The sequence below is a fragment of the Cheilinus undulatus genome, linkage group 15 (genome assembly GCF_018320785.1).
Source record: "Cheilinus undulatus linkage group 15, ASM1832078v1, whole genome shotgun sequence".
NCBI lineage: Eukaryota > Metazoa > Chordata > Actinopteri > Labriformes > Labridae > Cheilinus > Cheilinus undulatus.
The window spans coordinates 1,741,651-1,755,343 of NC_054879.1; the positions used below are offsets into that span (position 1 = coordinate 1,741,651).

Consider the following 13,693-nt stretch of genomic DNA (forward strand, 5'->3'; position numbering starts at 1 on the left):
TCTAGATAAATATCTGTAAAATCTTTTAGGCTCTTTCTGTCTGTCTGATCGGTATTCTTCTCCCATCTGCAGGTTCTCCAGTTCCTGAGGTGAGCTGGTTTCGTGATGGCCAGGTTCTTTCCGCCGCCGCTCTGCCCGGCGTTCAGATCTCGTTCAGCGACGGCCGCGCTGTTCTGAGAATCCCCGCTGTGACCGCCGCACACAGTGGCAGATTTTCTGTCAGAGCAACCAACGGAGCTGGACAAGCCACAAGCACCGCTGAACTCCTCGTTACAGGTGAGAAGAAATCAGGACTTTTCCTTTTTTAAAAAATAATCACATCAAATACTTGCACCACACTTCGCCTGTGTGTGAATGAATTTAGGTCTAAATTTAACCGGCACTGAGCCGAGGGGCGTGGCCTGTCACTTAATCTGATGATAAAACCGATATAGATGCAGCTGTTGCAGCATAACTTTCCTTAAGAGGAATCTGTGGTTTATTAAGTGATTAACGTGAACTCGATCCAGTTAAGATCTCATGTCTGAGTCCTGGAACAGAAGGTCAGATGTCAAACTTCAGCTGTAGTCTCTTGGATTTATACCTACAACAGACTGGATCTATGTTTCTGTTCTGGATGTTGCTGGTGCATTTATTAATCCTCCTCTGCCTTCAGAAATTTATCAAGTTATGAGAGCTGAATCTGAAATGGTAGCTTTAAAATTGATTAGTCAGCCAAGAGAAAATCAGTTGTGCAACAGTGAAAGACAAGGCAGATCTTTGAACAAAGTTTTTATGTAAGGCTCTAATATCTTCTGATATTTTGCTTTTTTAAAGAATATCCTTTTAGGCTGGCTACACTCTGGACAACTGTCAAATTTTTACTATGTTTAAAAACGTGGGAGATCACAGACATTTCAATAGTTTTATCTGATTTTTTTAATGTTTCAGTAATGAATGTTTTAATGACAACTGCTTAATGCCCCACAATGATTACTGAGACTGTTCAAATTAAAGTTATCATTTAAACCACATACAATCACTGTGCTGTTTTACCACAGTAAATACTATCTGAACAGAGAACAACCTGAGTCTGTTACAAAGGTGAACCTAAAATAAAGTAAAAGTTAGGGACCAGGAGACAGTGCTGTCTCTTTCCTCTGCTCTATGACAGCATATTTCTACATTTTCATAGCATAATCACATCAAACAGTCAGAAATGATGTCTGATTTCTTTGTATCAAAGCTTTATTTATTACCACCAACTCCTCAAACTTAATCTCAAAGCCGAATTGTCCACTGTTGCTGACTGTTTTCTGATGTTTTGGATTGATCATATGACTGTAGTAATGATTTCCTTACCTAACCTTGTTTTCTTGGTACTGTCAAATGTAAAAATAATAGACAATGTAATTTTTGAATCACATGGTTTCCAAAAAGCATCAAGCAAGTATTGAACATTTTTATTTGAATCATCTTTGTACAGTGCCGTGAAGAAGTATCTGGCCCCTTTCTGATTCATGATGTTTTTGCATCACACTTACATGTTTAGGATCATCAAACCAATTTTTATATCTCACAAAGACAACCCAAGTAAATACAAGATGCAGTGTCTGATTATTTAATTTCTGCCCCTGTGTGAAAAAGTAATTGCCCTCATTGTTAAATCATGAGTTAACTGTGATTAATCACAGTTTTTGGAAAGCTGTGTTCAGTTTCTCTGGCCACACCCAGGCCTGATTACCTCCAGATTAGCTGAATGTAGAAATCCCTTAAATAGAAGCTGTCGGACAAAGTGAAGTAGGCTACAAGATCTCAGAAAGAAACGCATCAGGCCACCATCTAAATACATTCAAGAACAAATGAGAAACAAAGTGACTGAAATCTATTCGAGACATTTCAGAGGCTTTGGGACTCCAGAGAACCACGGTCAGAGCCATTATCCACAAATAGAGAACAGTGGTGAGCCTTCCCAGGAGTGGTCGGCCAACCAAAATGACTCCAAGAGTGCAACACCGACTCATCCAGGAGGTCCCAGAAGAACCCAGAACCACATCCAAAGACCTGCAGACCTCACTGGCCTCAGTTAAGGTCAGAGTTCATGACTCAGCCATCAGAAGGAGACTGGGCAACAATGGCATCATGGGGGGAGCAGGTGGCCTAGTGGTTTAAGGCGCTCCCCATGTTTGCGGGCGGCCCAGATTTGACTCCGGCCTGTGGCACTTTACTGCATGTCTCTCCCCCACTCTTGGCCCTGTTTCCAAGTCTATCTACTGTCCTCCTCTATCTAATAAAGGCACAAAAATGCCCATAAATAAATCTTAGTCTTAAATCATGGGAGAGTTCAAGGCCAAAACCACTGCTGACAAAAAAGAACACAAAGGCTCGTCTCACATTTGACTAAAACATCCTGATGATCCCCAAGACTTCTGGGAAATATTCTGTGGACTGACCAGACAGAAGTAGAACTTTCTGGTAGGGGTGTAAATCACCAGTTTCATCACGATACGATATGATATCGATTCTCAGAAAAACAATTTGATATTTGCTGATATCACAAAGTCTGCTACGTTTCGATTTAGAGGCCTGCGATCGATATCAGACAATATTGTGAACCCATTTACCACAATCTGTTACTTTTCACATAAAGGAAATAAAGACAATATTGACATGTTTCGAGAATTTTATTGCCAAATGTTTAAGGCATTTACATGAAAAACTTCCTTTAACAAAGTGAACAAATGCTTGTGTTTCACTTTAAAGTGCTGCAGTTTTCAGTTTTAAATGCACATTATTTATTCAGCGTTGTGACTCGTGGCTGGGTGGAAACTGTCATAACCAAGCACGTGGGGGGGACTTTCAAAATTAAAGCGTAAGGTAAAAATGGCGATGGAAATCGATAATTATACTTTCAATCGATTTGACTGAATCATTGCTCGAACAATCGATATATCGATCCAGATCGATGAGTCGTTACACCCCTACTTTCTGGAAGGTGTGCGTCCCGTTATATCTGGAGTTTAAATAACACAGCATTTGATCAAAAGAACATCATGCCAACAGTCAAACATGGTGGTGGCAGTGTGATGGTCTGGACCAGGACCTGGACCACTTGCTGTGATTGATGGAACCATGAATTCTGCTGTCTACCAGAAAATCCTGAAGGCCAACATCCGGCCATCAGTTCATGACCTCAAGCTCAAATGCTCTTGGGTTATGCAGCACGACAACGACCCAAAACACACCAGCAAGTCCACCTCTGAATGGATCAAACTAAACTAAATTAAGGTTTTGGAGTGGCCAAGTCAAAGTCTGGACTTAAATCCACTTGAGATGCTGTGGTGTGACCTTAAACGGGCAGTTCATGCTGGAAAACCCTTCAATATGTCTGAGCAGTTCTGTGAAGAAGAGTGGGACAACATTCCTCCACAGCACAAACACTTGATTTCAGTTATTGCTGCTAAGGGTGGAACAACCAGGGACACACAGGGACAGATAGGTTTGGATTTTGCCCCCCTTAAAAAATTAAATAATCATTTAAACACTGCATTTTTTATTGACTTGGGTTGTCTTTGTGAAATATAAAAATTGGTTTGATGATCCAAAATATTTAATTGTGATAAATATGCAAAAACATCTGGAATCAGAAAGGGAACCAATCCTTTTTCATGGCACTGCAAATGTTCATTTGATGAGATTTTCATAGCTTTACCCTCACATAAATCCACATTAAACAATTCTGTTTTCTGTTCCTACAGCGGAGACGGCGCCTCCAAACTTCCTCCAGAGACTGCAAAGCTCCACGGTGAGACAGGGCAGCCAGGTGAGACTGGACGTGCGTGTGACAGGAATCCCAACACCCGTGGTGAAGTTCTTCAGAGAGGGAGCCGAGATCCAGAGCTCAGCCGACTTCAGGATCCTTCAGGAAGGAGACCTGTACAGCCTGCTGATTGCTGAGGCCTTCCCAGAGGATTCTGGGACATATTCTGTGACCGCCACCAACAGCAGCGGACGGGCCACCTCCACCGCTGAGCTGCAGGTTCAAGGTGAGACTGGATGTTGACATCAGCATTTTAAATGTAGATGTTTTATCTGTTGACCAGTTTGGAGTCACGATTACATTACAGTAGCATTTTTAAAGGAAGACAGAGGATAAAAAAACACAGAAAAGCAGGCAGATGCAGGGTATAAGGAAAAAATGAGTTATTGTGCTGTTGGAACACAAAAAAAAATCCTGACCGCCATTTATATGAAGTTACACACAAACTTTATATCAATCTAGAGATGTCCACCGTTCTAACATCCATTACACAACTAGAAAAGCACTCTGAGAGCGCAGACCTCCGCCATTAGCCCCAACTCCCAATAGTGAAGGATCCTTTAAAAAATTCCTGCATCCCTCCCCATGTGCCCCACACCATGGCATTCGCTGATTACTCCCTCCCCGGTGGGATGGAAACACAGTGAGGCAAAACATTGGCTTTGCTATGGGTGAACTGTCACGGAGGAAGCATTGCCTGCTGGTGCCAACAGATGCACTGACAGTCTCACCCATGGTGTCACTGGATGACTGGAAGTCATGGCAGAGGGTGAATATTCCTCTACTCCTCCCAGCATTGTGAGTATTCTTGCTACAATTCATTGTCTTTTTCTCTGTTACGCTCCGACTCGTCTCCTCGACCGGCCGTGCGTCTCTCAAACTCTATCATCTCCAAAACTTTGAATAGAAACACACCCAAAAATGCTGCTGGGATTGAAGTTACTCATGTCCGCCATCTCCTGGTGTAAAGTGGTAACAGCGAAGACCTCCACCGTTAGCCCTATCTCCCAATAGTACAGAATCCTTTAAAAAAAATCCTGGATCCAGACAGTGATCCGGATCACTCCCAAAATCTAATCAGTTCATCCTTATGCCATTTTTGACATTTCCTGAAAATTTCATGAAAATCCGTCCACAACTTTTTGAATTATGTTGCTAACAAACAAACAAACGGACAAACCCACCTGATCACATAACCTCCTTGGCGGAGGTAATGAAGGAGGTATTAATGAACACAAATGTTAATACTTACCCAGCCACACAAGGTGAGCTATTCTTCAGTGAGTAGCTTTTTGACTTTTATGATAGCCCATGTCTTGTAGACTGTTTTTAAGGTCCTTGCTGCTGGCTCAGTGTTCTGGTGTATAGAGTGACCATGTTAGCTTGCTGTAACACCTTAGAACACAAAAGAGACAGAGATTTGTCTGACTTGAGGTTATCTTTAGTATATAAACTGGGTTTCTCCATTGTAACTTTGTCTGTTTGGATGGTTGACCTGCTTAGCTCACAGTGAAAATACCTATTGCTAACATGTGTATGACAACTCATCTTCTGCAGACAGACTATTCAAATAATTGGTGAAGGCGTCCACATGCTCCAGAACCTTCTGATGAGTAGCATGAGGGGGTTCTGGTAGCTAACTTTCTTCCTCCGGTCAGGCTCTGCTCATGAAACCTGTTGTCACTGTGATAGACATGAAAATGGTCTTGTAGGTTTTTCAAGTTCCAAATTCCACTAAACATCCAGTGTTTTTTTTTTTTAAGCCAACTTTTAACAGCATGAAAATACGTGTGGCCTTGTTTTACGTCCTGTATCTTACATGTGTTTGGTTGTTTTTTTGCAGGTGAAGAAGCTGTACCGATAAAGAAAACTAAAACAATCGTGTCTACATCCCAAATGGCCGCTTCCCAGACCACAGTGCAGAAGGTGAGATAATCTAAAACAGCCTGGGCCTTTACATGAAGGATATTTGTTTCATTATTACATTAAAGTTATCAACAAGAAGGAATCATCTGCTTCAGTGTAATTGGCTACATACATACACAAGTTTGAATCTTAAAGCATTTCTGATACATAAATATAATTTTGTGTAATTTTGCATCGTCAGAAGGTGGAGGTGGGCTTCCAGGCCACCGCTATGATGGAGATGCATGTAGAAGGAGGAATGATGACTCAGCAACTGGCTCACAAAACCCCACCACGGGTTCCTCCAAAACCAACCTCTAAGTCCCCACCGTCCTACGTTACCAAGGTAGCAGGAGGACGCCAGCAGTCGCCTTCACCTGTCAGACACGTGAAGGGACCAACGCCAACACCTGTCAGGTACAACCGCTGACACGGAGTCCAAGATCTGAATCTATGAAGACTGACACAGAATCAGTGAAGTGGGATAGCATTGAGTTTGGCACAACAAATCAGTGAAACAAGATCAGAAAATCGATTTAAATAAAGACTGACAGGGCTTGACGCTAACTTTTTTCCCAAGGAGCACATAAAGAAATTTAGGGGCACGATGAAAATTGATCAAATAATGTGTTTTCCGTAATAAACGTGATGCAAATAGACATTTAAAAGCAAAATTATTTAATGATTTGTATACAAAATGTATGGAAAGGTAAAATCATCAAGTTTTGAAAAAGAATTGAAATTTAATTTTGTCTTTAATGTTATTAATTTTTAGACTATCTTACAGTAATCGTAGGTTCAAGACCTCCATCTATCCTTAAACATTCTCCAGGTCCTCTGAATAATAATAATGATTAACTTAAAGTGGGGGTATTATGCCTTTTTTCAGGGCTTTACACATCTCTCTGATACCCACGTAGTAGCTTCACTACGTAGTACCTTCTTTCCTCCAATTGGCCGATTTTCCGGAGGCTGGCTGGCGGCAGGACTCAATGTGGCTATGTTGTTATGCTAGTAGTTGAAAACTTTGAATGAACCGGTCCGACTGAGTAAAATATGTCGAATTTTGATATATGTCCATACGTGTTAGATCCGGAGTCTGATCCTGATAGTTTGTAGAGAGAGGGGAAAGAAAACCAGCAGCAGCGAAGGATAGAGCAGGATGTATCTGTTTGCTAAGTGTTTAATTACTGTGTTACTAAATGGCTAAATGGCTAAAAGGCCTTGTGGGGGTGGTCTGTTCCGCTTTGCCGGCAACACGGACGAACCACGAACCAGTCAGGAGATCCTATTGCGATGACCTCATCAGTTTGCTCTATCAAAATCTCGTCTCGGGAAGATCTCGGAGAGATTTTCAACGAACCGTTTTCATCAGTTTACACGCTAATTCCAAGATTACTGCCGCGTACGTTTATCTTGCAGTTTTGAAAATTTGCATACGTGGAATATGGACACCCAACATTGTGACTTTATATTTATGTTTTAAAGATCGGAAAAGTATAATACCCCCTCTTTAGGTACGCTTCTGTCCCTGTGCTTAAAATGGTCATGGAGGCCAACTCTGGTATCAGGCCCCCAAACACTAACCCCCCCTACATAATCACTTATTATTTATATAAAATTATTACCTTAAAATAACTAGGAAAAGATATTACTACAGTAATAAAAAAAAAGTTTCTGCTATAAAGCCTGAGATAGTTGTAAAAACACAATTCTTAGTTGTAATTAAGTCCTTATCAAGGTGGATCTCTCCTTCCGCTGATTTTTTTAAGCGCACATATGCCCCTTAATATTTTTTACAGTTCGCACACACCTATTTTTACGCGCAGATGCGGGTGAAACGCTCGCACTGTCGAGTCCTGACTGATTGATACAAAGATTTTTCTGATTGTGACTGTCGTTTACAGACCTGTTTCTCCGACATCCAGACCGGCTATTTCTTCAGTCAGACCTGTCAAGTCTCCCATCATAAGCAGGAAACAGGTATTAAAGTCATTTTATTCAAAGAGTAATCCTGTTTATAGTTCCCAGCTGGCCCCGTCAGTTACTAAACTATAACAGTGGTTTCCCACTCTGATCATGGTGTGTTCTCTCCCAGGTCTCCTCCTCTCCTGAAGTTCTTCCCCCCTGGAAACAGGGTGACTACATGGCTGAGTCCAGCTACACCAGTATGGCCGGTATGGCCGGTATGGCCAGCATGGCCAGCATGGCCAGCATGACCAGCGTAAGCAGCGCTACCCAGCTGCACATGGAGAAGTCCTGGGAGCAGCAGGTCACCGCTACCAGAGAGGTGAGGAGGGCAGTCTTACTTAAGAGCTGATGCTTGAATGTGGATCTGCATGAGAGCTTTAAAGAACCAGAGCATCCCTTACTTATGAAAATGCTATCATTGATCCAAAGAGTTGCTGGTAAAAGTGTCAGATGAACCAAAGCTGAACTAACTTTGACTGTTGCGATATGAGCCGGCTTGGTTGAGCTCTGCTGTGTGCTGGATGAACTTGTCTTGATGTGTTGTTATGCTGTGAATGCATCAGGACGAGCATGTTTCAAAGGATGGCAAGAGCATGGCGGTGGCTACAGTGGTGGCGTTCGTGGATCAGGCGCGCAGCCGGGGCCCATCTGAAGCCGCCATGCCTGGAGAGCAGGTAGACCCCCAGTGTCTGCTGCCATCATCAGTCCACCTGCAGCTTAAATTTTCACTAACTCATCCTTTTTTCACCCATTTGTCTTGATTTTTCTGTCACATGAATCTCTGTTTGTATCAGTGTGAATCTGTCAGTTTGGTTTAACTGAACTAATTTCTTCTCTCCAGACGATGAACCTTTTCTCTCCAACAGCCCAGCATCTTTCCTCTTTCTTCAGGCATCTTTCCACTTTGTATTTCCACTCTTTGCTCTAATTCATCATAAATTGAACCTTCAAAAAATTCATGTTTTGGTTTTACCTCAGTGTGGTTTTACACACTTGCTGCATACTAATGATTGCAATTTTAAAGAAAAGTTAAGAATCTTAAACTATTAAAAGGCTGACTTAATAAAGTCTTTACAGCCTTAACTTTGCACCACAATGACCTAAAAATGACATAAATTACAGAATTAATCAGCAGGAAAATACCTAAAATCCTCTACTGCACTATACTTCTACATGTCCAGTATTAAATGAGACACAGAAATGAGTGTCATCTGCATAAGGGTGGAATAATATGAAAAATGTGGTCTTTTCACATCCTAGTAAATCAAAGTGGAAAAGGTATTGAGCTTTGTGGGATGCCATCTTACATCTCAAATGAACAAGAGAACCAGCCTCGACATGGTATTTCTTATGTTTAATTTGTGCGAAAAGACCAGAAAGCCAAAATTATGTGTCTAAATGACTTATTTAGGGCCCTATGAAATCAATTTTATTTTTTTCCAAATTCTGTTTTTTCTGTTTTAATTTTTTGGAATTCCGTTTTTTAACCTTAACACTTATTTTACCATAGAAAAATAGTGTCTTGTTTATGTTGAAGCCTCCGAGGGGTGAGCAGGTCATCAAGTTGTAACTTCAGCTGTGTGGCTCGCGCACAGACACACCTCGCTCTCCGTGACTCTCAGGGGTGGTTAGGTAAAATAACTCGTAGCACGGATGAGTTTTGTTAAATGTGCAACATTATGTCCCGGTACTGCCCCGTGTTGAGCTACTTGATGTTTGCCGGTGTTCCGTGCAGCTGCTTTGACATGCTGTTATTGTTTAGGAGGGAGCGGGGTGAGTGTTTGTGAAGTGAGGCACAAGTTGTGCCACAGTTTAGTGTTCCCCCAGTACATATTCCCCAGATACACGTTCCTCTTTCTAAAAAAACACAGCATTTCAGTCAAATTCCTTCAATTCCACAGTTTCTACTTTAAATTGTAAATTCTGTTTTTTATTGGCCAATTCTGCAATTCCGTTAATGCAAAAATCATAGGGCCCTAGTTATTGCTTAACTACTGCCTAGCTCAGATAGTCAAAAAGCAAAAGGGTTTTTGGGCTGCCAAGGATTATCACCTGAATTTCTATTGAATTGCTGTTTAATGGATAATTTCCAAAGCCTTTGATTCTTCCTGTATTGTACTTTAAATCCCAGAAAGTGCTCAAAAATACTATAACTTAACTTAGAGGTTTAAACCTAAAAACTTTAAAAAGACAAAAAGCAAAAAAAAAAAAATGTGTGCAGCAACAAAAATCTTAGCTTCTAAAGATATATGTAGAGATGACATGTCTATAAAAGGGGTTTCCATGCAAAGGTTTTACCAGATTGAAACAGATTGAAAATTCCCCAAAAGAAAATGAGAAGATCTCAATGCCATGTTGTATTATGGCTGACAGCCTTTATGCTGGAAGCTAGTGGGGAGACAAAGAAAAGGAAGGAGGACTGCATAGGTGTGAATGAAGGGTTAGGAGCAACTTTTCCTAACCTATGTGCTCTTTAAGAGTTCTAATAACAGTCCTGGATGATCATCAAGCATGTTAATGTACAGGTGTCATCGTTTGTTCGTTCTCTCATGCCAGGTTGATCATTTCACATCCTTCTGGGAAACAACACATAGATGGTGTTTTGGGACGGTAGACCTTTTCAAAATAAAACTCAGAGGGTGATTGGCCAACAGTCTGTCTGTCACTTTCATTCAGAAAAACAAAACTTTGAACCTAGTGGGCATGCACCGCTGCTATGGAGAAACTAACATTCAGGAGAAGATCAAAAACATCTTTTCCACTAAGAAAAGCTTTCAGTCTGGTTCTTTGTTCTTCTAATAAAAAAACGTTGTCCAGTTCTGATCAAACTGCTGCTTTAGCTGCATCCATGCTAATCCCTTTACCAGCAGCCATTGTTTACATGGTTGAGGTCACTTCAAGGGAATCCCACCTGTAGTTAACGCCTCATTCTCCTCGTATGATGCTGATTGGTCCAGTCATTCTCTAAGCAAGAACAGGCTTATTAGCTTGAAGCTTTGCAGACGAATCCACCTGATGACAGGCCTGAATCTGGACAATTCATCAGCTTTACAAGGTCAAAGTTTCCCTCTTCTTCTAAGCAAAACAGTGCGACATTCCAGTCAGTTTTTATGCCCAAATTGAAAATATGTGTTAAGATTAGTGGATGGAAACCCCACTGATGTCAGAGTTGTGTAAAACTGGATTCCTTCACTTTAATTGAACCAAATGTTGAACCTCCTGTCCCTGAATATCTCTTCTTCTTCACATTCACGGTTTCTGTGGTCTGAAATTAAATCTTTTTTGTTCTTCACTCCTATGGAGCATAAACTGCATGTTCCACTGAGGTTGCATGATGCATGGCTTTGTAATTCAGTGATACCTGTCGAGTCATATCTTCCCTTTTAATGTGAAATGATCTTTTGAACTCTGGGAGGCTCGGTCGGTGTTTTCCTTTCATCTCTCCTGTGGATGTCTTGAGATTTCTGTGCTGCCTTTTGTCTCCAGGCTGAAGGAGGGAAAAAAGCCGAGGCGGTGGCCACGGTGGTGGCCGCTGTTGACCTGGCTCGTGTCCGTCAGCCTGTGCATGCTGAGGGTGCTCAAGCTGAGGAGGAAGAGGTTGTAGAGGAGGAGATCAGGCAGAAGGCGACTGTAGAGAAAGAGATTGTTGCAACAAAAATACTTCCTGTTGAACCTCCAGCTGCCGTCACCATGACTTCTGAGCAGCAGATCCAGGTCTCTAAGGTCCGAGGAGTTCTAAGGACATAAAACCTCATATAAAACTAAATATAAACTCAAGCGTTTGTTTTCTTTATGCTAAATAAACTCTGTTGGTCACTCCAGATTCAGAGAACAGAAATCTCCCCGCAGGTGGACACTGGGGCTGCTCCGTCTCCAGTCCCACATTTCACAGTTTCTAAAGTTTCTGTTCCTAAACCTGAGCCGAGCCCCGAGGTAAGAAGAGGAGCTGTAGGCCCGCCGTCGTCATCCTCAATCCTCCATTTCACCTTAACACACACACACATCTTAACATGCAGTCTCCACTGTGTGGTTATGTGGTGTGCTTCACGTTGATGTCCTCACTGTATCACCCGTTCTTAAATATCACAGCCCTTTTCTGTTTTGAGGCTACAACCACATCCATCAGCTGATTTTTTTTGGTTATGTCACAAATCCAAGGTCTTTAATAAATATTCTTGTTTTACCAAACGTAGCTTGAGAGTTTGAGGACTTACATCAACAGATCCTGTAAATGTGAGGGGAGTTTACCCAGTATGGCCTCGTAGTCTTGGTGATGGCCATCCATTACATGAAGGGTACAAGGATGCAGGTGCAGTAGTTGGTTATAAAGTCCTGGTCACCCACTGCTGGGTAGTTAATGGTTTTTAGCCATCAAAAATCAAAAACGCATTCCTGCGGACTGTTTGTTGGTTTACAGTGTTTGGATAATTCTGTTGAACAAATTTGTGCAGTTTAAACCTTGTTCTCTCTATTTCCCATTAACTTTTTAGACAGACAGATAGATGGATAGATACTTTATTAATCATGAGGGAAATTTAATTTTTGGCAAAAGAATGACCAAAGATTTTGGAGAGTGTGAGGAAATAGCAAGCAATGCTGCAATAGCTGACAGGTACAATCCTTGTAGGACTGTCAGCTTCTTACTGCCTGTAAGCTGTCACCTTTAATCCGTACTGAAGGAAAAAACTTTTCAACAACCCTAAATAGGCTAAATAAGATAACAGCATTTGTTATCAAGAGATCTTTGAGTGTTTGTAGACCTCTTGCTAAGACCCTATCACAGATTTTTTAAACTTTGATGCCTCTTTAACCACAAATCACCCCATCCTCAGGCTCACTAATCCTCTTCTGGACTTGGATTTTTGAGGGTTTCTTTAACTGCTCTCGTTGGCTCGGTTAGGTGTCCATCGCCGGCTCTGCTATCGCCACCCTGCAGAAAGAGTTCAGATCCCCCACCTCCCCCAGAAAGATCATCAAGCCTGTCAAGTCTCCCAGTCCGTCTCGCAGGGCGGCGGTGGAGGTACGAGTGACTCCGGAGGCCTTCCCCCCGCCGTTTAAAGACATCCGATATCAGAGACAGGTTGAGGTTCATGCGGCTGGGGCTTACGCTGTGAGTGAGGAGGAGTTTGAGGACTGGGAGCCCCAGGTTGGTTCGACTGCCCCCCTTCGATGTTTTCTCCCCCACTTTAACTCAGTGTGGACATCCCTGCCTCACAGCAGCCAATCACACGCTGCTTTCCATGGCCTCACGAAGAATCCTCCTCCTCTCCCTCATCTTCTCTTCTGTCTTCACCTGTTGATCTTCATCCCTCCGTCCTCTCTGCAGGGTTTTATCTGTTCTAACCGGCTTCCCCCTCGCCATCCTCACAGAAATCCTCTGCTGAGAAACGCTCAGCTTTTTTTTTCTCTCTTTGATTTCCTTTGACCAAATCTTTTTCTTCTTCTTTCCTTTAGGAGGCTGTTGCCGTGCCCACCAGAGCACAGGAGCCCGTTGTTCCTCCCACTTTGATTGCTGTAAGTAATTCCTGATGATATAGTTCAAAATAATGAAATTAAAACATGGCAAACTAAAGTCCTCATCTTCAATCATAAATAAGATATCAGGGAGTTATCTTAAGGAATCAATGTTAATTAAGCAATCCTCTTTTGTCACTGACTGTCTGCAGAAAAAAAGACTTGAACTAGTTCCCATGAAGGCTCAAATTTGACCCCATTCTTGACCCCCTAGGTGGTCTTTGGCATGATGGTGCACGGGAGATATGAATGCAATCATACTCAAGTACGGGACGCTTATCAACTTTCAGGGTTGCAAAGTCTACCCTAAACATCTGCTGTCACTTCAAAAAATGTTTCATCCATGCAGCACCGTCCAGTTTAATCCTGTGAGCTGCACGGTAGATGTAGAAGTAGGAAGAATGTTGCTGTTGGTTCAATTGGTATGCCAAAAACATCCATAGTAGCAGGATGGACTTCACCATCAGCATGAAACACTGTTGACCCGAGTTGTGTCCATCACTG

At 42.1% G+C, this 13,693-nt stretch overlaps 1 protein-coding gene across 6 annotated transcripts in view; it reads left to right on the plus strand.

Moving 5' to 3' along the window:
• The window catches only part of ttn.2 (titin, tandem duplicate 2), a 268,791-nt gene that overhangs the window by 14,801 nt on the left and 240,297 nt on the right, over positions 1–13,693 (plus strand). For all 6 annotated transcript variants that reach the window (XM_041807290.1, XM_041807295.1, XM_041807291.1 and 3 more), the window contains exons 3-9: positions 73–276; positions 3,738–4,025; positions 5,643–5,725; positions 5,907–6,121; positions 7,612–7,687; positions 7,803–7,994; positions 13,130–13,189. In XM_041807290.1, coding sequence (XP_041663224.1) covers positions 73–276; positions 3,738–4,025; positions 5,643–5,725; positions 5,907–6,121; positions 7,612–7,687; positions 7,803–7,994; positions 13,130–13,189 — 1,118 coding nt within the window. The remainder of the gene's footprint in view (positions 1–72; positions 277–3,737; positions 4,026–5,642; positions 5,726–5,906; positions 6,122–7,611; positions 7,688–7,802; positions 7,995–13,129; positions 13,190–13,693) is intronic.